Genomic DNA, 25,977 nt, shown 5'->3' on the forward strand with positions numbered 1-25,977 from the left:
TATTTCCTTTTAAGCAATACCAGTTGCCTGGCTGCCCTGCTGATCCTCTGGCTCTAATACTTCTAGCCACAGAACAAGGATATTCAGATCAGATGTTTCTGACAATATTGTCAGAACTGACAAGAATAGCTGCATGCTTGTTTCTGGTGTCATTCAGGCACTACTGATGCCAAAGAGATCAGCAAGGCTTCCAGGCAACTGGTATTGTTAAAAGGAAATACATATGGCAGCCTCCATATTCTTCTCACTTCAGTCGTCCTTTAAGGGGAGGTATTCGCTACAGTGTCACATTAGTAGATTGCATAAAATAAGAGCGATAAGTATCTAAATTAGGATGATGACTCCATCTTGGCAGGAAAAGAATCTGCAATGCTCAATATCTGGCAATTACTAATTTGTTGTAATACAATAACAGAATTCATATGCTCATAACAGATCTATGACTCAACCCTTCTCACCAGCGGCAGAGCGTAATATGTATGGGAATTCTTTATCCAGTGTGACAAAGATACACATGAGAAGTAGGGAGAGCAAGATGAATAACAGAATGTGTTGTAGCAATCATCATATGGAAACACAAGGCTGATCATTGTATAGATTGAATGACTGGGAAGTATGGCAGTAGCTGTAGGAGTTAATGAAGAAGTTGTTCTGTAGTCTGGATTAGGATAGATTCATGCTAATGCTTCAGCTGCCAGGATTAGTGTGCCACATCGTTGTTGCTGCATGCTGTTTCCTGATGTTTAGGGAGATCACATGCAATTTCCCTGCATGCAAATTTGCATTGGATGCAACAGCCCATGTTAACATTCGGTCCCACTTCACACCTCTCTGCAACATAACAGAAGGGAGTGCATGTTTATAACCAGTGGCAGCGTTACACTGGGCACTGTCCCTCTCTGGGAATCGCTGTGCCCCGAGTGCCCTTCCTGATCAGTAACATAGTAACTGTTTCCAGGCTCCAGCAGTGTACAGTGAACAGGATAGGGTCTGTAAAAAACTGTACGTTAGCCTGAGTCTATGTAGGTGTTCAGTAAACCAGCGGTCTTATTTATTTGCCATAAATACCTCACAATCGTTGCAAGATGCTTTTGACAGAATGGAGCATACGCTTATAACAGAAGGGAGCGTATGCTTATGAGAGAAAGGGCACATGCTTATAACAGAATGGAGCGCATGCTTATGAGAGAAGGGAGCAGCATGCGTATGACAGAAGGGGCACAAGCTTATAACAGAAGGGAAGCACGATTATAACAGAAGGTAGTGCATGCTTATGACAGAAGGGAGCAGCATGCGTATGACAGAAGGGAGCAGCATGCTTATGACAGAAGGGAGCAGCATGCATATGACAGAAGGGAAGCACGCTTATAACAAAAGGGAGTGTATGCTTATGACAGAAGGGAGCAGCATGCATATCACAGAAGGGAGCAGCATGCCTATAACAGAAGGGAGGGCATGCTTAACAGAAGGGTAGCATAATAATAACAGAAGGAAGCACACGCTTATGACAAAAGGGGCACGCGCTTATAAAAGAAGGAAGTGCATGCTTATAAAAGAAAGAAGTGCCCGCTTATGACAGAAGAGAGCACATGCTTATAACAGAAGGGTAGCATGCTGATAACAGAAGGGAGCACATGCTTATACAGAAATGAGCGCATGCTTATAACAGAAGGGGGCGCACGATTATAACAAAAGAGCAGCACGCTAATAACAGAGGGAAGCACATGCTTATAATAGGACAGCACACTAATAACAGAAGGGTGCGCATGCTTATAACAGAAAGGAGCGCATGCTTATGACAGAAGGAGGCGCATGATTATAACAGAAGGGTGCACATGCTTATAACAGAAAGGAGCGCATGCTTATGACAGAAGGAGGCGCATAATTATAACAGAAGGGTGCACATGCTTATAAGAGAAAGGAGCGCATGCTTATGACAGAAGGAGGCGCATGATTATAACAGAAGGGTGCACATGCTTATAACAGAAGGGCAGCACGCTTATAACAGAATGGAGCGCATGCTTATGACAGAAGGGAGCACATGCTTATAACAGAAGGGTAGCACGATAATAACAGAAGGGAGCACACGCTTATGACAGTAGGGGGTACGCGCTTATAAAAGAAGGAAGTGCACGCTTATAACAGAAAGGAGCGCATGCTTATGACAGAAGGAGGCGCATGATTATAACAGAAGGGTGCACATGCTTATAACAGAAAGGAGCGCATGCTTATGACAGAAGGAGGCGCATAATTATAACAGAAGGGTGCACATGCTTATAAGAGAAAGGAGCGCATGCTTATGACAGAAGGAGGCGCATGATTATAACAGAAGGGTGCACATGCTTATAACAGAAGGGCAGCACGCTTATAACAGAATGGAGCGCATGCTTATGACAGAAGGGAGCACATGCTTATAACAGAAGGGTAGCACGATAATAACAGAAGGGAGCACACGCTTATGACAGTAGGGGGTACGCGCTTATAAAAGAAGGAAGTGCACGCTTATAACAGAAAGGAGCGCATGCTTATGACAGAAGGAGGCGCATGATTATAACAGAAGGGTGCACATGCTTATAACAGAAAGGAGCGCATGCTTATGACAGAAGGAGGCGCATAATTATAACAGAAGGGTGCACATGCTTATAAGAGAAAGGAGCGCATGCTTATGACAGAAGGAGGCGCATGATTATAACAGAAGGGTGCACATGCTTATAACAGAAGGGCAGCACGCTTATAACAGAATGGAGCGCATGCTTATGACAGAAGGGAGCACATGCTTATAACAGAAGGGTAGCACGATAATAACAGAAGGGAGCACACGCTTATGACAGTAGGGGGTACGCGCTTATAAAAGAAGGAAGTGCACGCTTATAACAGAAAGGAGCGCATGCTTATGACAGAAGGAGGCGCATAATTATAACAGAAGGGTGCACATGCTTATAACAGAAGGAAGCGCATGCTTATGACAGAAGGGGTACACGTTTATGACAGAGGGGAGCGCACGCTTATAACAGAGGGGATCGCACGCTTATAACAGAAGGGAGCGCACGCTTATGACAGAGGGGAGCGCACGCTTATAACAGAGGGGAGCGCACGCTTATAACAGAAGGGAGCGCACGCTTATCCTAGAAGGGAGTGCATGCTTATGACAGAAGGGGCACACGCTTATGACAGAGGGGAGCGCACGCTTATAACAGAGGGGAGCGCACGCTTATAACAGAAGGGAGCGCACGCTTATAACAGAAGGGAGCGCACGCTTATAACAGAGGGGAGCGCACGCTTATAACAGAAGGGAGCACACGCTTATAACAGGAGGAGGCACACGCTTATAACAGGAGGGAACGCATGCTTATAACAGAGGGGAGCGCATGCTTATGACAGAAGGGAGCGCATGCTTATAACAGAAGGGAGCACACGCTTATCCCAGAAGGGAGCGCTCGCAAATAATTGAAGGGGGCAAGCGCTTATAACCGAAGGGAGTGAACACTTATGACATTGACAGAAGGGAGCAGCATGTTTATAACAGAAGAAAGTGCATGGTTATAACAGAAGGGAGCGCATGCAGTGCATGCTTATATAACAGAAGAAAGCGCACGCTTATAACAGAGGGAAGCGCACGCTTATAACAGAAGGGAGCACATGCTTATAACAGAAGGGAGCGCACGCTTATAACAGAAGGGAGCGCACGCTTATAACAGGAGGGAGCGCACGCTTATGACAGAAGGGAGCGCACGCTTATGACAGGAGGGAGCGCACACTTATAACAGGAGGGAGCGCACGCTTATAACAGGAGGGAGCCCCCGCTTATAACAGAAGGGAGCGCACGCTTATGACAGGAGGGAGCGCACGCTTATAACAGGAGGGAGCGCCCGCTTATAACAGGAGGGAATGCACGCTTATGACAGAAGGGAGCGCACGCTAATAACAGAAGGGAGTGCTCGCAAATAACTGAAGGGGGCAAGCGCTTATAACCGAAGGGAGTGCACACTTATGACATTGACAGAAGGGAGCAGCATGTTTATAACAGAAGGGAGCACATGCAGTGCATGCTTATATGAAAGCGCACGCTTACAACAGAAAGGAGCACATGCAGTGCATGTTTATATAACAGAAGAAAGCGCATGGTTATAACAGAAGGGAGCGTATGCTGATAACAGAAGGGCAGCACACTTATAACATGCTTATGGCACATAAATGAATAGTGGAGTAGTGCTTATGATATAAATTGGTGACTGCTTTGCTTATCCTTACAAAAAAATATAGTACAAATAAGTGGATGCTCCTATTAAATAGTATATAAGTATAATGGAGTGCGTAGTATAAGTATGACTACACTTGCTTATAATCTGAAAGCTGTGCCTGCTTCTAACACAATAAAGAGCAGATCTCTAATATAAGTGCATGTTTGTAATACAAAGGAGCGCATGCCTATGTTAGGTTCCTAATTGCTACTAGTCTGTAGCTGGAGTGCATGCTTATGACAGAAGGGGCACACGCTTATGACAGAGGGGAGCGCACGCTTATAACAGAGGGGAGCGCACGCTTATAACAGAAGGGAGCGCACGCTTATAACAGAGGGGAGCGCACGCTTATAACAGAAGGGAGCACACGCTTATAACAGGAGGAGGCACACGCTTATAACAGGAGGGAACGCATGCTTATAACAGAAGGGAGCGCACGCTTATGACAGAAGGAGGCGCATGATTATAACAGAAGGGAGCGCATGCTTATGACAGAAGGGGCACACGCCTATAACAGAGGGGAGCGCACGCTTATAACAGTGGGGAGCGCACACTTATGACAGGAGGGAGCGCATGCTTATGACAGAAGGGAGCGCATGCTTATAACAGAAGGGAGCACACGCTTATCCCAGAAGGGAGCGCTCGCAAATAATTGAAGGGGGCAAGCGCTTATAACCGAAGGGAGTGCACACTTATGACATTGACAGAAGGGAGCAGCATGTTTATAACAGAAGAAAGTGCATGGTTATAACAGAAGGGAGTGCATGCAGTGCATGCTTATATAACAGAAGAAAGCGCACGCTTATAACAGAGGGGAGCGCACGCTTATAACAGAAGGGAGCACATGCTTATAACAGAAGGGAGCGCACGCTTATAACAGGAGGGAGCGCACACTTATGACAGAAGGGAGCGCACGCTTATGACAGGAGGGAGCGCACGCTTATAACAGGAGGGAGCGCCCGCTTATAACAGGAGGGAACGCACGCTTATGACAGAAGGGAGCGCACGCTAATAACAGAAGGGAGTGCACGCTTATAACAGAAGAGAGTGCTCGCTTATAACAGAAGGGAGTGCTCGCAAATAACTGAAGGGGGCAAGCGCTTATAACCGAAGGGAGTGCACACTTATGACATTGACAGAAGGGAGCAGCATGTTTATAACAGAAGGGAGCGCATGCAGTGCATGCTTATATGAAAGCGCACGCTTACAACAGAAAGGAGCACATGCAGTGCATGTTTATATAACAGAAGAAAGCGCATGGTTATAACAGAAGGGAGCGTATGCTGATAACAGAAGGGCAGCACACTTATAACATGCTTATGGCACATAAATGAATAGTGGAGTAGTGCTTATGATATAAATTGGTGACTGCTTTGCTTATCCTTACAAAAAAGTATAGTACAAATAAGTGGATGCTCCTATTAAATAGTATATAAGTATAATGGAGTGCGTAGTATAAGTATGACTACACTTGCTTATAATCTGAAATCTGTGCCTGCTTCTAACACAATAAAGAGCAGATCTCTAATATAACTGAGTGCATGTTTGTAATACAAAGGAGCGCATGCCTATGTTAGGTTCCTAATTGCTACTAGTCTGTAGCTGGAAGCGCAGCTCTATGGATGTGTAATATTCAGCAGCAGGCTGGCATTAGGGCGGGGTCTATTATGCATCGGTGGGCAGTGTATTATGTATAGTGGGCAGTGTAGTGTATTATGTATTAGTGGGCAGTGTAGCATGTATTATGTATGAGTGGGCAGTCTATCAGGCAGCGGAGGAGTGTCTCTCTCCATAGGAGGTGTCTCTGCCACTTGTCCCCTTTATTCTCTCGCAGCAGCTGCAGCAGCATTACAGGCAGCCAGGACACGGGGCTCCGGAGCCCAGGACGACACCCGGCACACCTCGGGGGGAAACACACACACCAAGCCCCGGACACCTGCCGATTAGGACTCCCTCCCACCCGAGAATTCACCCCCAGCAATACTGACCCTCCCACCCGGGACACCCCGCGGCTCTCACTCACCCAGACACCAGGAGCTGCTGCTGCTGCCCACATGGATGCCCAGCCGCTGCTCTTCCTAGCCCTGCTGCTGCCAGGTGAGAGGCTGAGCCCACTGCCATGTCTGTATGGGGGGCTGCATGGGACAGGCACCCCGTACTGATGGGGAATCGCTGGGAAATTGTATTATATGTCCAATCATCCTCTGCTGATCCACAACACTGATGGGATGCTGGGAGAATAGTATTGTGCTGCTATCTACCTATCTATCCATCCAATCATATTTCATCTATCCATACTAATTAGGTGGATCGCTCCAAAAATAGGATTTTGTTTCTATCTATTCATCCATCTGTTATCTATTTATTTACCTATTGATCTTATCTCTCCATTTCCCTTTAGTCTATATCATGTTTTTGAGCTGCCTGTCTATTCTGCCATCCAGTATCCATTTCTCTACATTCTTTTGGCTTGTCTGCCTATCTAATTTATCCACATCATGCTATTCTTTTTATTTATTTATCTGTCCATTCTAGACATTTCTACATATGTACGGCTTTGGTGGGAATGCCAACCATCGGCAATAGGATTGTCAATATATGCAGCCTTGTCGTTTTTGATGTTGTTATGATTGGTTCTACCTCATTGAGTGGTTGCACTAACTTATCGCTTTAGCGAAAACCCCTTCCCCAACATTGATACCTTCTGGATGCTGAACCCGTGCCTCTCCCTAATACTAATCCCTCCTTGATGTCTAACTTCTTCTCTAACTTAGGGCTGGTTCATGAGGACGGCAGACGGCTTCGTCCTGCGACGTCTCCTTCAGGGGGCGGTGGTACGGCGATCGTCGGCTTCCGTTCGCGATTGCCGTTTAATTTCCCCGCAAGGGGACATGAAGCCGCGGCGGCTAGGCGACCCTGGACGCTGCATGCGGCTTCTAGGGCTGGCTGAAACGATGTGGTAAATCTGGATCGGAATGCAGCATTTGCGCAATCCGCGTTAATCACCGGTAACCGCGCGATGCTAACCGCTCCCATTCACTTGAATGGGAGCGTTTAGCCAACGAGTCCCGATCGCTTGGTGGTAAATATTGCCAAGCGTCCGTGTGAACCAGTTCTTAAACTCTTTTTTGACATTTAATCCTAACATCCCAAATCTTAGACCCTTCCTGATGCCTGACTCTATCATGCTCCTCCCTCCAACAATAACCTTACCCTGACACCTAACCTTAACCCAGGGCTGTGTGAGAAATCATTCAACGCCAAATCCTCAGTTTATGAAACCTCTGACTCCAGGTACCCAAAATTGCTCCGACTCTGACTCCAACTCCACAGCCCTTGCAGAGCTATGGAGTGGGTTCAAAAATCATCCGACTCAGACCCCTCACTTTATGGAACCTCCAATTCCAACTCCAGGTACCCAAAAATTGCTCCGACTCCACAGCTCTTTCCAGCCCCAACATCTAAAACTAACCTCCCCAGCTGAAGATCGATGGCCAAACAAGCCTGGCACCACTGAGAATGCCCCAAGTGCCGCCATCAACCTGTTTTGACCCATGCATGAATCCACCTATCCATCCGTCAGTCAACCCATCCATCCCCTCATCCACCCGTCACCCCATCCCACCAGAGTTCCGTGAGATTGAGAACTGGGAAATCTATGAGGCGATTCCTCTTCCTCATGGCGTAATATATGGCTGCTGCACAAGTCTGTGTCAAGGAGTGACATAATGCCTATAGATTTTCAGGCAGGCTGGAGCATTATTGACTTGCATAGTATTGGATTGCATGCGGACAAGTGCAGTTGTTGGATCATACCACTCTGATAGAAGCTAGAGAGATGAGGAAATGTGCATAAGTTGGAATGGCATCAATAACCTGCTTTCTTCCTCAGCTAGATTGATAGGCACGTCCTGTGGGGGCACATAGTTTAGATGCACGGTCATCGTGGGGTGTGGTTATGCCACATTTAATTTGGTTTCTTGCTCTGTAGTGATAATCTAGTTATGTATAGCCGGCATGTGTTTGGTGCACTTGTTCCACATTCTTGATGTGATTCCTGTGGAATGCACTGTCATGGTGCCCAGAGGCTGGCACTTGTGTTCTGCATGGTACTACGACTCTCCGTACACCCATCCTTCATATTCCAGCCCCACGGGACGACGTTTAATCGCCACATTCCTTCTCCATTCATTATTGATTATCTCATCTGCTGTGATGGTCTTGCAAGTCCCCCGGCTAGATGAACATGTCCCAGCGCTGCACTGGCAGGGGGTCTGCATAAGCCAGCACTTCTGTGGCGCTCCATCCAGATTAGCAGGCTAATTCCTAAAGGCAGTGAGGAGAGGAGGGAATGGTGGACTGAGAGGAGTAACTTGTAGCAAGCGTAGTCCAGTTCAGGCTGGTTATAAGTTTAAAAACCTGTAAAACATACCTGATGGTTCAGAATTTGTTTTCTTAAAGTGGATCTGACCTGAACTCTTGCACAGGACAGTAGGAAAACATAGAGAAATGCACGCTGTATGTATTTAAAGGGGAACTGAAGTAAGAAGTATACGGAGGCTGCCATATTTATTTCCTTTTAATCAATACCAGTTGCCTGGCAGCCCTGCTGGTCTATATCTCTGCAGTAGTATCTAAATAACACCAGAAACAAGCATGCAGCTAGTCTTTGTCAGATCTGACTTTAAAGTCTGAAACACCTGATCTGCTGCATGCTTGTTCATGGGCTATGGCTAATAGTACTAGAGGCAGAGGATTAGCAGGGCTGCCAGGCAACTGGTATTGCTTAAAAGGAAATAAGCATGGCAGCCTCCATATACCTCTCTCTTCAGTTCCCCTTTAAGAGAGTTTAGCTTGTCTAATAACCCCTCATCTGTGACTAATCACAAGTCTTAATTTTAACTATCGGCTCTTTCACCTGACTGCCACAGCAGATATGGCAGATAAGCTCATTTAAAAGCACAGGATGTTAACAATATGTCTGCTTCCATGAAAGCAGGAGGTAGAAACTGCATATTTTGCTGCAGGGTTTGTATCAGCTGTAACAAACAAATGTTTTTTCTTTAAAGGTTATTATGCTGGTCATTATCCTTTAGAGCAGAGAGGAAGTTCTGAGTTCAGGTCCGCTTTAAACGTTTTTGAAAATAACTAAATATAGCTACACATGGGTTAAAGGACCACTATTGCGAAAAATTGTGAAATGAAAAATACATGTATACACATACAAATGCGAAGTATTTTCCTTCCTAAGTAAAATAAGCTATAAATAACTTTTCTCCTCTGTTGCTGTCACTTACAAGTAGTTAGTAGAAATCTGATGGAACGGACAGGCTTTTGAGTAGCCCATCACTTCATGGGGGATTCTCAGTATTTCGTTTATTGTTTAAAAAAAAACCACTCCCTGCAAAGGATGTGTACAAAGATGCGGACCGCCTTCCATACTTCTTCGCACACTATTCTGGCAGTTGGACTGAGCAACTCCTGTTCACTAAGTGCTTTTGAAAATAAAGGGAAGCATGAGAGTCCCCCGTGAGGAGATGGGCTAGTCCAAAACCTGTTCTATGACATTTCTGCTACCTACTGTAAGTGACAGCAACATGGGAGAAAAGTAATTGATAGCACATTTTACCCTGGGAAAAAATGTACTTTTTATCTATGTGCTTTCATGTATTTTAAATTTTACAATGTTTCGCTATAATGGTCCTTTGATCCAGCAGATCAATCATTTGATCATGATCAGAAATTGTTCAGATTACAGTGATCAGTGTACTACCTTGTCCTGCTTGATCTCGATTAGATTTCAGCTGAAATCCAACCAAGAATCAAGTGAACGACGGCTTGTATCAAACAAACACAGAACATTTATATCGTGCTTTTCTCCTGGCGGACTCAAAGCACCAGAGCTGCAGCCACTAGGACGCACTCTATAGGCAGTTGTAGTGTTAGGGAGACTTGCCTAAGGTCTCCTACTGAATAGGTGCTGGCTTACTGAACAGGCAGAGCCGAGATTCGAACCCAGGTCACCTGTATCAGAAGCAGAGCCCTTAACCACTACACTATCCAGCCACCTATCGTACTGTTTGAATCCGCAGTACAGCACTATTCAGTTTTCCATCTCCTACCTCCTGTCCCTCCACCCCACTGATGGAAATTAACACCACACCTGGAATAGGAGAACAACCGTAAAAATCAACCCGTGTATGGCCAGCTTTACTCAAAGAATGCATTTCAGCATACATCGACATCATAAACTCAACAGGTTTTGAATCCGTATCTTATAAAGCAAAACGGTTTTGAACATGTCTGTAGAGTTGTCTCAGGACTGGCCTGGTTCTGCAGGAGACCAGCCCCGGGTGACCTCTGCTTAAATTCCTGAGATGTTGCTGCTTGCTGGTCACCAGTCAGATAAGACCCACTGTGTCTGATTTCCTAATGCTGTCAAGGGCTGGAGAACAGTGGCATTTTTTTTTTAAATGACTTCTATTAGATGGGAAAGTTCGTACCCCTTGTCTGTGTCATAGCAGAATATAGTAAAGATTGCCAGATGGATAGTGAATTAGGAACCAGACTGCTGCTGCAACGTGCACACAACTGTAATGTGAACTTGTAATAAATCTGGATTTAGTACAAAGATTTGCGGTCGGTGCTTAAATGAGATACCACACCAAGTGATGGGGGGAGCGGGCGGCGTGAGAGATGGGGGCATGTTTCACTAATGTTAAGCAATACCCACTCTATTCTGATATGACGCCCGGTTTGCATTGTGCAGTAATGCCACCCAATAACAGATTTAGTTTATTTTATTTATCAGATTTGACTGGATCATGTAAATTCTATCTCTAGTCACAACAGTATTGCTTTCATGTGGCCAGGCACAAAACAACTAGTTTATTATTATTAGAAATTGGTCTCATTGCATCCAAATTATTCAAATACTCAAGAATTGCTGTACGACTGTCTCCTCTTCTCTGCCAAATGGCTATTCTTTTTTCCCTAGCCCCTTTTTGGTAATAAAAAGGCACCTGGAAATTTGTGCAACCAGGAAAACGACAGTAGAATATCGATAAATTTAATGACTCCAGTCAGTACAAAAATCTTCCGACTCAAACTTTGACTCTGACTCCTCAGTTTACGAAACTGCCGACTCCAACTCCGACCCCAGGTACCCAAAATGCTTCTGACTCCGACTCCTCAACTCCGACTCCTTATTCTAATACTTACCAGGGCTGTGAATTTTGTCCAAAAATCATCCGACTCCTGACTCCGTCTCCTTAGTTTATGAAATCACGACTCCGACTCCAGGTACCCAAAATTGCTCCGACTCCTCGACTCCAACTCTGACTCCACAGCCCTGTATTCTACCATAAAAGTGTAAAGAAGAGTGGTAAAATATCGGTATTGAATACCAATATTTTACTATAACTAATCCTAACCCTACTTTTTCACACAGAACCCTCCCCCTTGACGCCTAACTCTAACTGTCCCCCCACACAAAAACTCTGCCTGATGCCGAACCTTATCCACCATCCCATGGCTAGTCTTAACCCCCCTCCCCCACAGCTAACCTTAACCACTCCCCCACGGCTAACCTTAACCACTCCCCCACATCTAACCGTTACCACCCCCCACAAGCCTAACCTTAACCATGCCCGCAGCCAAAATTTTTTGGCCATCTACGCCCATTAAAATACCGTAGGGGTAATTTGGGTGTCCGGCACTTATCGGGCGCCATTATTTCCCCTCAATACCGCTATTTCAATGGGCGCCTGTAGTGGCCCCCAAACTTGCGCCACTAGTGGGCGTTTCAAATTTTCTCCTTCCCATTTGCATAGTATAGTCACAGGAATGGATATCTACTTTCACCTCTAAGTCTCCTTTCACACTTAATTTGTTGCAGTGCGCATCCACAGAAGTAGGACTGGTTAGGCTCCAAGGTATCCAGAGCCTTCCCTCAACTTACGTCAGTATGAGTTTTCTCACTTCAGGTTTGCTATAAAGGTGTCTGTCAAGGGTTGAGGAATTGTGTTTTGGAAGAGATTCTAGAGGATGATGGAAATCTGTGAGAAGTTGTGCGTAGTGTGAGGTGAGGAGGTGATTCTGGTGGAGGTCAGAAGAATGTTGAGTGCAGAGCATAGATTGCAATTGGGGTACATTCTGGATATTAGTGATATTCTGGTTGGGAATTTTATTGAACCCTGTACTAGTCACTAATCACACTTTATGGTGTCTTATGTCACCTGAAGGATAAACTGAAAGCTGCCCCTTGCTGTGACACGGCATGCTGGGATGTGTAGTTCCTCAGCTCTCGGGGGGATGTGGCTTGGCCAAGCCTGAACCTGCTCCCTTGAAACTAGTAAATATCTCCCGGCTCTATCACCCATGCAGTAAATCTCACATTCCTTTAATCTTCTCCTCTGTGCTGTGTGAATCACATCTTCTAAGTAACCAATTCCACGCTTCTTCCTTGCAACGCTCCTGAGAATTGAAGTCCGCTTTGTAAAGTGGCGCCGCCCGCCTCCACCAGACGTAATTAAGCCCTAACATGCTTGTTTAAAAATAAAGCGCAGCTAAGTGTGTAAGTGCAGCTATCACAGCGGCTAATCGCATTTCACAAATGAAGCTGTGTACACACTATAGATTTTCTGAGGGCGAAACGATGGTTCCTGATGGTTTCTGATCATCATAGCCAGACGCCTAACATGTGCACAAGTGACTACCAACACTTTTTTGGGAGGTTCACATCACGTCTATACAGGCCTAGTCAGTAAACCTCTTCCCCTGACCAGTCCCTAATGATCGCTTCAGGCAACAAGCTTTAGGCTGTAACAAGCCTCTGAAAGTATGGCGTAGTGGACCGCACCTTTACCTCACTTCCCTAGCATCCTATGTTCGCATCTTGGCCAATTCACTATCTTCTTGGAGTTTCACCACATGTGCATGAGTTTCACCAGGGTACTTTGGTTTTCTCCAACAGCCCAAAACACGCTATTAAATCTCCTTAGTGTGGCTTGCTGTAATTCCGCAGCCACTTCTGAGTTCGGCAGTCTCCTGATCAGTGACATCACTTCCTGCGGGCACTTAGGTGGTTCTTCCATGCTTGTATCTGTTGAATTCAATTTTCAGATACAGATAGCATTTATAGCCCACTCTTCTCCCCTTAGTTCAGATCAGCATGTTTCGACGGATTACGGCCATCTTCTTCAGGATCATTCTTCAGTTTTCCCTCTGTTCCCAAAGCTTAATAATTCTACCACAGTTACTTGCACAATTGGGACTGTTTATATCTAAACTTAATGGCTGAATCAGATTCAGTGTGACACATAGAAACTTGATATTGTTGAAGTCTTGATATTGTTTATAGTCTGTTGGGAGTATTTCTGAGGCCACACTATGAGGCACCTCCCACCCACAGACACAATCTCTCAATCTTACAATCACTCTTTGCAAAAGCAGAAAATTGCCATGGCAGTTTTTCAAAAAGGGGGCATGACTAATCAACAAAGCCTGGATTTTTTCATTGAAGGTCTGCTTTAGCCTATAGCAGCCCAGAAGAATACCCTGCATTTTAATTGGATGATACTGGATGTTGCACACTGCAGCTTTCCTGTGGAACCTTACAAGTTGCAAGGCACACATTTCATGCTTTGTTTTTGTGCTGTGACCCATTTGGATGGCTTACTAATGTGCTCCATGCAAGAGTCAGGGAAGACAACTCAACGGCAGCACTGGAGAGTGAACGGAATTATCTGTGACCAAAGAGGATAACTGACCCTAAGGATTATCTACACCAGAAGGTCTCACTTTCAGGTCTGGCCGGGCTGTCCATCTTACTAGCCTTGATGCTGTTTAGTGATGTCATTAGAGCTGTCATCATTTCTTGACGCAGATGGTCCTGCTGTCAGCGTTCCTGTGTGGGCAGGGCTGGAAAGGCTACTAAAGACCTGGGCCTTGGGTGGCTGCAGCCCAAGTGGGCACCTGGATTTGAAATAGGGGTTGCTATGCAGAAAAGAGAAGGCTGCAAATGGGGAGAAACACATGAAAAAGGGGAGATGATGACTAAAGGAGCTGTACGTATGTGAAAGAAATGGGCTACAGTAAATGGACCTTACATGTGGAAGACCTTACATGTGGAAGAGGGGGCACTGCTGCACATGGAAGGGGAGCCAACCATACTTGGCCTAGAGGCACAAAAAGTATAAATCCAGTCTTGTGTCGGCAGAGCTGTGTCTGGAGGAAAGGATGAAATATCATTGGAGCCAAAGATGGACCCTTTAAAAAAGTTAGAACATTAAAGCCCATTACAACATTTCAGTACATTTCTTATCAGAACCAGACTGAAAAAAGGAGGCAACACAGTTCTGGAAGGAAATTATTTTGCTGATGCTTCACTATCCGCAGTTTGTCCCTGGCCACCACCATTTATTTTCTGCCTTCTGTATTCACCTTGATTTAGGAAGCCAAAATTGTATTTGTACTGAGATTTACAATTTGTTATGCATCTGTTCATTACACTGAATTTATGCCCCCCCTTCCTGTGCTGTTCCTCTTCCCTCTTTAATGTGCACCCGCTGTTCAGTGTGCAGCCCATCCTTCATATTTATGTGACTCTGCAACCTACTCTTCCACGTACCCTGCAACCTACCCTTCCACATCCAGCACCTTTACCCCCAGTTTCTTCAGCAAGGCATTGGTCGTCTTGGAGGTGTGTTTTGGGTTGTTATCATGTTGGAATACTGCTTTGCAGCCCAGTTTCTGAAGGGAGGGCATCCTGCTCTGCTTCAGTATGTCACAGTACATGATGGCATTCATAGTTTCCTCAATATACTTTAGCTCCCCAGTGCTGGCAGCACTCATGCAGCTCCGAATCATGACACCCCACCACCATGCTTCACTGTAGGCAAGACACACTTAGTCTGCTTGTCTGCAGCAAACTGTTTGTGGACTGTCTTATGCTGGGCATACACGGCTAGATTGTTCTTATCAATCGAGCCGCTGATGGCTCGATTGATAATATCCAACCTGTCCGATCACCGCGCCGGATCGATTCTGCGCTTGATCCCCGCGGGGGGACAATGGAAGGAACGAGCGGCTAATAAGGAAGTGCCCGCGGGGACAAGCGGGAATCGATCCATACGCCCGCACGGATGAGTGGGGATGCGCCGGCATTGAGCCAGCGGCTCGATTCCAGCGCATAACCGCACCGTCTTTGCCCAGCATTAGGCACTGGCAGGTGACCCTCGGCACCCTTCAACCTCTACAGCACTGCTGCCAGCACTCATACGTCTATCTGCAAAAGACAACCTCCGTATATGACACACATGCATTCAATGTCTTTGGTTGGCCATGGCAAAGCCTGTTCTGAGTGGAACCCGTCCTGATAAACTGCCACTGTGCCGCAGCTCAGTTTCACGGTGTTGTTGGCAATTTTCTTATTTCCTAGGCTATCTTTATGTAGAGCAACCATTTGTCCCACCATTATAGTAGATAATGTGTGGCTGAAGGTGGTGCCAAAGAGCAGTGAGAGGGGCAGAGACCACAGTGATTTATGGTAATAGCCTATCCCGAAGCTCAGGTACAAAATCACATACTTAGGGAGAGGGAAGCCTCTGGATCCTAATTGGGCTTCTCTCGCTGTCCTTTGGTCCCCTGTCGCTGACCGTGGACCCTCCAAAGATTAGCGACAAGGGCTTGTCGGTAATCATATCGGGGACAGCTCCTCTTTAAACATGAGTGTGGCCGCTCGTCCACTAGCAGCTCTGTACTAATGCACAGGCACGGGGGGGTTCTCTTTTAAGGCCCCTTTTACACTTGCATTGCAAGTATGCATTGCGTTACCCTGTTTTCCCACAGGGTAACACAACGGCAATGCAAGTCAATGGGGCGCAGAACACTTACCGCAACGCGGTGCACCGGATGTTTTTGATTTGCCACTGAGCCGGCGCTAAGTCTACAGCAAGTTGCTGTATGACTTCTGCGGTGATGCAGTAGTGGCAGAAGCCATTGGAATCAATGGGCATTGAAGGAATCGACTGAAGTGTGGTCCGTTGCAGCTTGCATGTGCGGACTGACGGGAATCTCAGGCACGTACTTCCTGCCCACCGGGGAGTACGTCACTGAGCGGGGGCGGAGCTATGCATACGACTCTGTCACTCTGACGCAGCTTCATAAGTTTGTCAATTTTTGTGTTGTGGTGGGGTGCTGCAGGAGCATCGCAATCCCCACTGCAACGCAAAAAATACGTGTAAAACTGGTCTAAAACAATCACTGAAAGTATGTATCCATGCTGAACAAAGTTTTTACTTTTAAAAATTATCTTTGCATATTCAGTTTGAAACCAGAAATGAAGAGTGGTTATATTCTCCCTGCGGGTGGCCTGACCCTCATTATATTGCTACTGGAGGGAAAAATCGGCCATTGGTCCCTCTTTTTTCCTGAGAACAATGAGTGGGCAAGTCACTGCCGCTGCTGCAGCCATGGGTTTGTCACTTGATTTTTCATCATTTTATGCCTGTGGATCCGTGAATAGCTAGTAAGCCTACAAGTCACGCTGATTGCTCGGAACAAAGTCCCTCTGCTAGGTTGGCGTAGCTGGTGGCTGCACAATGAACAGGTTGGGACAGGCTTTGTGTACTCTGTTATTTCACAGCAAATTCCCAAATTCCAGCCATGGCAGAAAAACACACCACCCATCCCCACCACACAAGCACACAGATCCCCCCCCCCCCACACCTCCCTCCCTCCGACAACAAAGAGTCACACAGGGCCCCCGCCTACAGGCACACATGCCGCCAGGTGTGAATCACTATCATACTCCTGTCTGGAATCTGAGGTAATTCTATAGAGAGCAGCATGGCACCATTGCCCGGCCATTGTTCTCAGGCTCTACCCATCTCCTCCTGCCCTGCACTTCCATCTGGAATGTTAATATGCAGCCACTTAAGCCACTTTGCCGCAATGGGAGGGCGCTGCTTATAAAAGGGATAAAATAGCTGTGGACTTGGATTGGCTGAGATAAGCGTGTGAGTCAGGCGCAGGCTCTGGGAATGTAAGGTAATACGTACCACCAAACATCTCCTGGGCATGTCTAAAGAGACGGGCAGGCATTAAAGAGGAACTCCGGAGCGTGTTAAATAAAAGTGTTCACCTGGTTTTATTAGCAAGTTAACTTGAATCAGGATGATACCATTTATTGGCTAAGTTAGAGGTAAATAAAAAGGAAGCTTTCGGCTAATAATGCAGGAACTAACTCCAAAAAATGCTTATTAGCCGAAAGCTTACTTTTTATTTACCTCTAACTTAGCCAATTAATAGTATCACCCTGATTCAAGTCTTGCTTTTACTGATGGTTAACACGGTACAACACGGTAGTTTAATGAAATTAACTTTTTAATGCTCTTCTTGTTTGCTTATAACATTTTGGGTAAGATTTGTCTCAGCCTTGGAGAACATGGCCTGAATTCACTAAGCATTACCATGTTCAGTAATACAGAAAACAGCTGATTTTACCGGTCACCTTGCCAAATGCTAATTCACTAAACCTTTTACCGCACTGAAAAGGTAAAATTACCAACCAATAAGGTAAATTACCAACTTGTGTGGTAAATACTTCAAGAAATGTCGAGAAATTGCAAGTCACAAAGATTAAAGCATTCGGTAAATCAAATAAAAGTGTTCGGTATTTAGCTCCAGCTCTGACCAGCTGGTAACTCATACTCTCCATGCGGTAACATTGACAGATGTAGCAGGCAGCCAATAGGGAGAGCCAGGCAGCCAATAGGGAGAGCCAGACAGCCAATAGGGAGAGCCACACAGCCCTGCTTCTCACTCTATTTGATCCAATACTATGGAGGGTGGGACTTCAGAACGGCAGAGCAGGAGAAGGAGACATTTAAAAAGGCTTTTCTGTATCCCTTTAGATGTTCATATCTATATACTGTACACAGAAGAGTGCCGCAGCACATCTAAAGGGATGTTGGGGATGCACTGGTCAGAAAAAACCCAGACTCATGCACATGGTGCTATGTAAATACTAAGTAATAATAATAAATAAGGGGCCAAAAGCTAGTCTAAGTAGTGGGAAAATTGTGTATTATAATGTAACATTTATTGAAAAGTGTCAAACTAAGTGACATAACTATTAAGAGTCGCAAACACCTGATATTTGCACAATTACACACTAAGATGTGATGCTGTCATATACGGCACTCCCACCCTTTTATTTCATGTGAAAGGGGGCAAAGCTAAGAGCTTATCAGCATCACCTCGGCATACGTTAAATAAAGGCGCGTGGAAAAAGTACGCACAGTAATGTTGTACAGCCTTTCCCCTAAAATAAGACATCCCCTGAAAATAAGACCAATCTAATATGTCATGCTTGAAATATAAGACATCCCCTGAAAATAAGACCTAGCTGCACACTCCTGAGATTCCCGCCCCCCCATGATGCCACACCACCGCTGCTGCCGATTTACCTCCCTGCTGCTGGCCCCCTCCTCCATCAGATCAGATCTCCTTTCATTTTTTACGCTAATTCAGATCAGCAGGGAAAGGTAGCTAATGTTGTATAGTAACAGCGCCGCCGTATACAGGAAGTAAACAGAGATAACTTCCTGTATATGGCAGCGTTGATGCTGTATAAGTTTAGCTCCCTTTTCCCGCTGATCTGAGATCTGAATTAAGTACTGCGTAAGCCAGAGGGGGATCCAACTTTCTGGAGGAGGGGGCCAGCAGCAGGGAGGTAAATTGGGAGGGAGGGGGGGTATGCCTATTTACACTGGCTACATACTAGGGGGTTCTGGCTATATACTGGGGGAGATCTGGCTAAATACTAAAGGGGATCTGGTTACCCCCACAAAATATAAAACCTCCCCGAAAATACGCCCTAGCACATATTTTTAAGGAAAAATTAATATAAAACAGTGTTATTTTCGGGGAAACACGGATAGTAAAATATCATAAAATGAAATATAACAATATATGGCTGAAGTGATCAAATTACAACATAAGACAATATTTAACAATAACAAGCAGTATGTGCAAAGTTAAAATGCACCCGCTAGATCTTTCATTAAAAGGGAGAGGGCAGGTGACGATATATACGGTTTTTATTATTATTATTAGACAGCATTAAAAATATATTGCAGTGATAGTTTTTCACAAGGGGGGGGTCATAAAACCATAATTAACAATCTATGGCTGGAGTGGACAAATTACTCCATAAGACGATATTTAACAATAACAAGGCGTACCGGCAAAATTACAATACAGTCGCTAGGTATCTCGTTTAAAAACGGTAATCAATATTTTGAAGTAGCAAAAAAAACGATATATAAAGTGGCCGCCCCAAATTTCCGCTCTGGCGCACAAAGAACAATACATTTTATCGAGTCCTATGGCGGCGCCCAATTTGTACACTTGCTGCATGCGCCCTTTTTCCCTGCTCCGCCACCTCGTACCTGTATGTACGCAGCTGTCAGCCAGGAGTATGACTTTCTCCAATCATTTCCTTGTAAAATGTTATCTTGCTGCTCATCAGGGCAAGTTATGGTGATAGATGATGCCCCCCAGCTCTGAGCTCTGTCCCGCACATCACCCTGAGAGCTAAGGCTGCCCCTCTCTTGTTCTTGCTGACCTCTAGTCTGACATTCTATAGGCTCTGTGTAACCAAAGGCTTACAGGCATTGTAGACATAGGGACATTCTGTTTGCCTGCTGATAAATAAGTGTCACAAGCAGCAGCGGAATACTATAATGTGTACAGGCAGTAGAGGAATACTATAATGTGTACAAGCAGCAGAGGAATACTATAATGTGTACAAGCAGCAGAGGAATACTATAATGTGTACAAGCAGCAGAGGAATACTATAATGTGTACAGGCAGCAGAGGAATACTATAATGTGTACAGGTAGCAGAGGAATACTATAATGTGTACAGGCAGCAGAGGAATACTATAATGTGTACAAGCAGCAGAGGAATACTATAATGTGTACAAGCAGCAGATGAATACTATAATGTGTACAAGCAGCAGAGGAATACTATAATGTGTACAAGCAGCAGTGGAATACTATAATGTGTACAAGCAGCAGAAGAATACTATAATGTGTACAGGTAGCAGATGAATACTATAATGTGTACAAGCAGCAGAGGCATACTATAATGTGTACAAGCAGCAGAGGAATACTATAATGTGTGCAAGCAGCAGAGGAATACTATAATGTGTACAGGCAGCAGAGGAATACTATAATGTGTACAAGCAGCAGAGGAATACTATAATGTGTACAAGCAGCAGAGGAATACTATAATGTGTACAAGCAGCAGAGGAATACTATAATGTGTACAGGTAGCAGAGGAATACTATAATGTGTACAGGCAGCAGAGGAATACTATAATGTGTACAAGCAGCAGATGAATACTATAATGTGTACAAGCAGCAGAGGAATACTATAATGTGTACAAGCAGCAGAGGAATACTATAATGTGTACAGGTAGCAGAGGAATACTATAATGTGTACAGGTAGCAGAGGAATACTATAATGTGTACAAGCAGCAGAGGAATACTATAATGTGTACAAGCAGCAGAGGAATACTATAATGTGTACAGGCAGCAGAGGAATACTATAATGTGTACAAGCAGCAGAGGAATACTATAATGTGTACAAGCAGCAGAGGAATACTATAATGTGTACAAGCAGCAGATGAATACTATAATGTGTACAAGCAGCAGAGGAATACTATAATGTGTACAAGCAGCAGTGGAATACTATAATGTGTACAAGCAGCAGAAGAATACTATAATGTGTACAGGTAGCAGAGGAATACTATAATGTGTACAAGCAGCAGAGGAATACTATAATGTGTACAAGCAGCAGATGAATACTATAATGTGTACAAGCAGCAGAGGAATACTATAATGTGTACAGGCAGCAGAGGAATACTATAATGTATACAGGTAGCAGAGGAATACTATAATGTGTACAGGTAGCAGAGGAATACTATAATGTGTACAGGCAGCAGAGGCATACTATAATGTGTACAGGCAGCAGAGGAATACTATAATGTATACAGGTAGCAGAGGAATACTATAATGTGTACAGGTAGCAGAGGAATACTATAATGTGTACAGGCAGCAGAGGAATACTATAATGTATACAGGTAGCAGAGGAATACTATAATGTGTACAGGTAGCAGAGGCATACTATAATGTGTACAGGCAGCAGAGGAATACTATAATGTGTACAGGCAGCAGAGGAATACCATAATGTATACAGGTAGCAGAGGAATACTATAATGTGTACAGGTAGCAGAGGAATACTATAATGTGTACAGGTAGCAGAGGAATACTATAATGTGTACAGGCAGCAGAGGAATACTATGTGTACAGGCAGCAGAGGAATACTATAATGTGTACAGGCAGCAGAGGAATACTATAATGTGTACAGGCAGCAGAGGAATACCATAATGTATACAGGTAGCAGAGGAATACTATAATGTGTACAGGTAGCAGAGGAATACTATAATGTGTACAGGCAGCAGAGGAATACTATAATGTGTACAGGCAGCAGAGGAATACTATAATGTGTACAGGCAGCAGAGGAATACCATAATGTATACAGGTAGCAGAGGAATACTATAATGTGTACAGGTAGCAGAGGAATACTATAATGTGTACAGGTAGCAGAGGAATACTATAATGTGTACAGGCAGCAGAGGAATACTATGTGTACAGGCAGCAGAGGAATACTATAATGTGTACAGGCAGCAGAGGAATACTATAATGTGTACAGGCAGCAGAGGAATACCATAATGTATACAGGTAGCAGAGGAATACTATAATGTGTACAGGTAGCAGAGGAATACTATAATGTGTACAGGTAGCAGAGGAATACTATAATGTGTACAGGCAGCAGAGGAATACTATAATGTGTACAGGCAGCAGAGGAATACTAAAATGTATACAACCAGCAGAGGAATACTAAAATGTGTACAGGCAGCAGAGGAATACTATAATGTGTACAGGCAGCAGAGGAATACTATAATGTGTACAGGCAGCAGAGGAATACTATAATGTGTACAAGCAGCAGAGGAATACTATAATGTGTACAAGCAGCAGAGGAATACTATAATGTGTACAGGCAGTAGAGGAATACTATAATGTGTACAGGCAGCAGAGGAATACTATATTGTGTACAAGTAGCAGAGGAATACTATAATGTGTACAAGCAGCAGAGGCATACTATAATGTGTACAGGTAGCAGAGGAATACTATAATGTGTACAAGCAGCAGAGGCATACTATAATGTGTACAGGTAGCAGAGGAATACTATAATGTGTACAGGTAGCAGAGGAATACTATAATGTGTACAAGCAGCAGAGGAATACTATAATGTGTACAGGCAGCAGAGGAATACTATGTGTACAGGCAGCAGAGGAATACTATAATGTGTACAAGCAGCAGAGGAATACTATAATGTGTACAAGCAGCAGAGGAATACTATAATGTGTACAAGCAGCAGAGGCATACTATAATGTGTACAGGCAGCAAAGGAATACTATAATGTGTACAAGCAGCAGAGGAATACTATAATGTGTACAGGCAGCAGAGGAATACTATAATGTGTACAAGCAGCAGAGTAATACTATAATGTGTACAAGCAGCAGAGGAATACTATAATGTGTACAAGCAGCAGAGGAATACTATAATGTGTACAAGCAGCAGAGTAATACTATAATGTGTACAGGCAGCAGAGGAATACTATAATGTGTACAGGCAGCAGAGGAATGCTATAATGTGTACAGGCAGCAGAGGAATACTATAATGTGTACAAGCAGCAGAGGAATACTATAATGTGTACAAGCAGCAGTGTAATACTATAATGTGAACAGGCAGCAGAGGAATAATATAATGTGTACAGGCAGCAGAGTAATACTATAATGTGTACAGGCAGCAGAGGAATACTATAATGTGTACAGGCAGCAGAGGAATACTATAATGTGTACAAGCAGCAGAGGAATACTATAATGTGTACAAGCAGCAGAGGAATACTATAATGTGTACAGGCAGCAGAGGAATACTATAATGTGTACAGGCAGCAGAGGAATACTATAATGTGTACAGGCAGCAGAGGAATACTATAATGTGTACAGGCAGCAGATGTATACTATAATGTGTACAAGCAGCAGAGGCATACTATAATGTGTACAAGCAGCAGAGGAATACTATAATGTGTACAGGCAGCAGAGGAATACTATAATGTGTACAGGCAGCAGAGGAATACTATAATGTGTACAGGCAGCAGAGGAATACTATAATGTGTACAGGCAGCAGAGGAATACTATAATGTGTACAGGCAGCAGAGGAATACTATAATGTGTACAAGCAGCAGAGGCATACTATAATGTGTACAAGCAGCAGAGGAATACTATAATGTGTACAAGCAGCAATGGAATACTATAATGTGTACAGGTAGCAGAGGAATACTATAATGTGTACAAGCAGCAGAGGCATACTATAATGTGTACAGGTAGCAGAGGAATACTATAATGTGTACAAGCAGCAGAGGCATACTATAATGTGTACAGGCAGCAGAGGAATACTATGTGTACAGGCAGCAGAGGAATACTATGTGTACAGGCAGCAGAGGAATACTATAATGTGTACAAGCAGCAGAGGAATACTATGTGTACAGGCAGCAGAGGAATACTATAATGTGTACAAGCAGCAGAGAGATACTATAATGTGTACAAGCAGCAGAGAAATACTATAATGTGTACAAGCAGCAGAGGAATACTATAATGTGTACAGGCAGCAGAGGAATACTCTAATGTGTACAAGCAGCAGAGGAATACTATAATGTGTACAAGCAGCAGAGGCATACTATAATGTGTACAGGCAGCAGAGGAATACTATAATGTGTACAGGTAGCAGAGGAATACTATAATGTGTACAAGCAGCAGAGGAATACTATAATGTGTACAGGCAGCAGAGGAATACTATAATGTGTACAAGCAGCAGAGGAATACTATAATGTGTACAGGCAGCAGAGGAATACTATAATGTGTACAGGCAGCAGAGGAATACTATAATGTGTACAGGCAGCAGAGGAATACTATAATGTGTACAAGCAGCAGAGGAATACTATAATGTGTACAAGCAGCAGAGGAATACTATAATGTGTACAGGTAGCAGAGGAATACTATAATGTGTACAAGCAGCAGAGGAATACTATAATGTGTACAAGCAGCAGAGGAATACTATAATGTGTACAGGCAGCAGAGGAATACTATAATGTGTACAAGCAGCAGAGGAATACTATAATGTGTACAAGCAGCAGAGGAATACTATAATGTGTACAAGCAGCAGATGAATACTATAATGTGTACAAGCAGCAGAGGAATACTATAATGTGTACAAGCAGCAGTGGAATACTATAATGTGTACAAGCAGCAGAAGAATACTATAATGTGTACAGGTAGCAGATGAATACTATAATGTGTACAAGCAGCAGAGGAATACTATAATGTGTACAAGCAGCAGATGAATACTATAATGTGTACAAGCAGCAGAGGAATACTATAATGTGTACAAGCAGCAGTGGAATACTATAATGTGTACAAGCAGCAGAAGAATACTATAATGTGTACAAGCAGCAGAGGAATACTATAATGTGTACAAGCAGCAGAGTAATACTATAATGTGTACAGGCAGCAGAGGAATACTATAATGTGTACAGGCAGCAGAGGAATGCTATAATGTGTACAGGCAGCAGAGGAATACTATAATGTGTACAAGCAGCAGAGGAATACTATAATGTGTACAAGCAGCAGAGTAATACTATAATGTGTACAGGCAGCAGAGGAATACTATAATGTGTACAGGTAGCAGAGGAATACTATAATGTGTACAAGCAGCAGAGGAATACTATAATGTGTACAAGCAGCAGAGGAATACTATAATGTGTACAAGCAGCAGAGTAATACTATAATGTGTACAGGCAGCAGAGGAATACTATAATGTGTACAGGCAGCAGAGGAATGCTATAATGTGTACAGGCAGCAGAGGAATACTATAATGTGTACAAGCAGCAGAGGAATGCTATAATGTGTACAGGCAGCAGAGGAATACTATAATGTGTACAGGTAGCAGAGGAATACTCTAATGTGTACAAGCAGCAGAGGAATGCTATAATGTGTACAGGCAGCAGAGGAATACTATAATGTGTACAAGCAGCAGAGGAATACTGTACTAGCTGCGTATTCAGCAGTGAGACAGCATATGCTCACTTCAATCTGGTTAATGGCAAATACCTTCTGTTTTAAGAAGGCAAACCTCTGTTTTATGTAACATTTTAGTAAGGAGGCTATTTGGTCCTTCGTAGCCTCTTATGCTGGACATACACGGCTCGATTTTGCTGCTCGATTCTCTCGCCCGATCAATTCCCTGCACGATTCCGCAGGCGATTCTCTTATCTTCCGCTCGTTTTTCTTATCTTTTTCCATTGTCCTCAATGCAGAATCGAGCACGGAAACGATCGGGTGGGTGATCGGACATGTCGGAAATTATCTATCGAGCCATCTAAATGGCTCAGAATCGAGATGTGTATTCCCAGCATTACACACTCCTGGGAGTTCTGGTTCACCATGAGCTTTCTGGGTAGTCTGTTACAGTATCTGCAGAATGGGATCTCTACCAGTGAACATGCAGACTTCTCCTGTTAGTTCTTGTTTTTTTCCGTATGGC

The 25,977-nt window shown here is 44.2% G+C and overlaps 1 protein-coding gene across 2 annotated transcripts in view; it reads left to right on the forward strand.

Annotated features, from left to right (window-relative positions):
• BCAM (basal cell adhesion molecule (Lutheran blood group)) overlaps nucleotides 1-25,977 on the forward strand; it is a 134,084-nt gene that overhangs the window by 9,663 nt on the left and 98,444 nt on the right. Inside the window, exon 1 of one of the 2 annotated variants that reach the window (XM_068241426.1) lies at nucleotides 6,051-6,338. The exons of the other annotated variant lie outside the window; for it this stretch is intronic. Within the exon in view, the coding sequence (XP_068097527.1) occupies nucleotides 6,296-6,338 (43 nt within the window). The 5' untranslated portion in view covers nucleotides 6,051-6,295. Of the gene's footprint in view, nucleotides 1-6,050; nucleotides 6,339-25,977 lie in introns of those variants that run through there. 2 annotated transcript variants of the gene reach the window in all.

The sequence above is a fragment of the Hyperolius riggenbachi genome, chromosome 6 (assembly GCF_040937935.1).
Source record: "Hyperolius riggenbachi isolate aHypRig1 chromosome 6, aHypRig1.pri, whole genome shotgun sequence".
NCBI lineage: Eukaryota > Metazoa > Chordata > Amphibia > Anura > Hyperoliidae > Hyperolius > Hyperolius riggenbachi.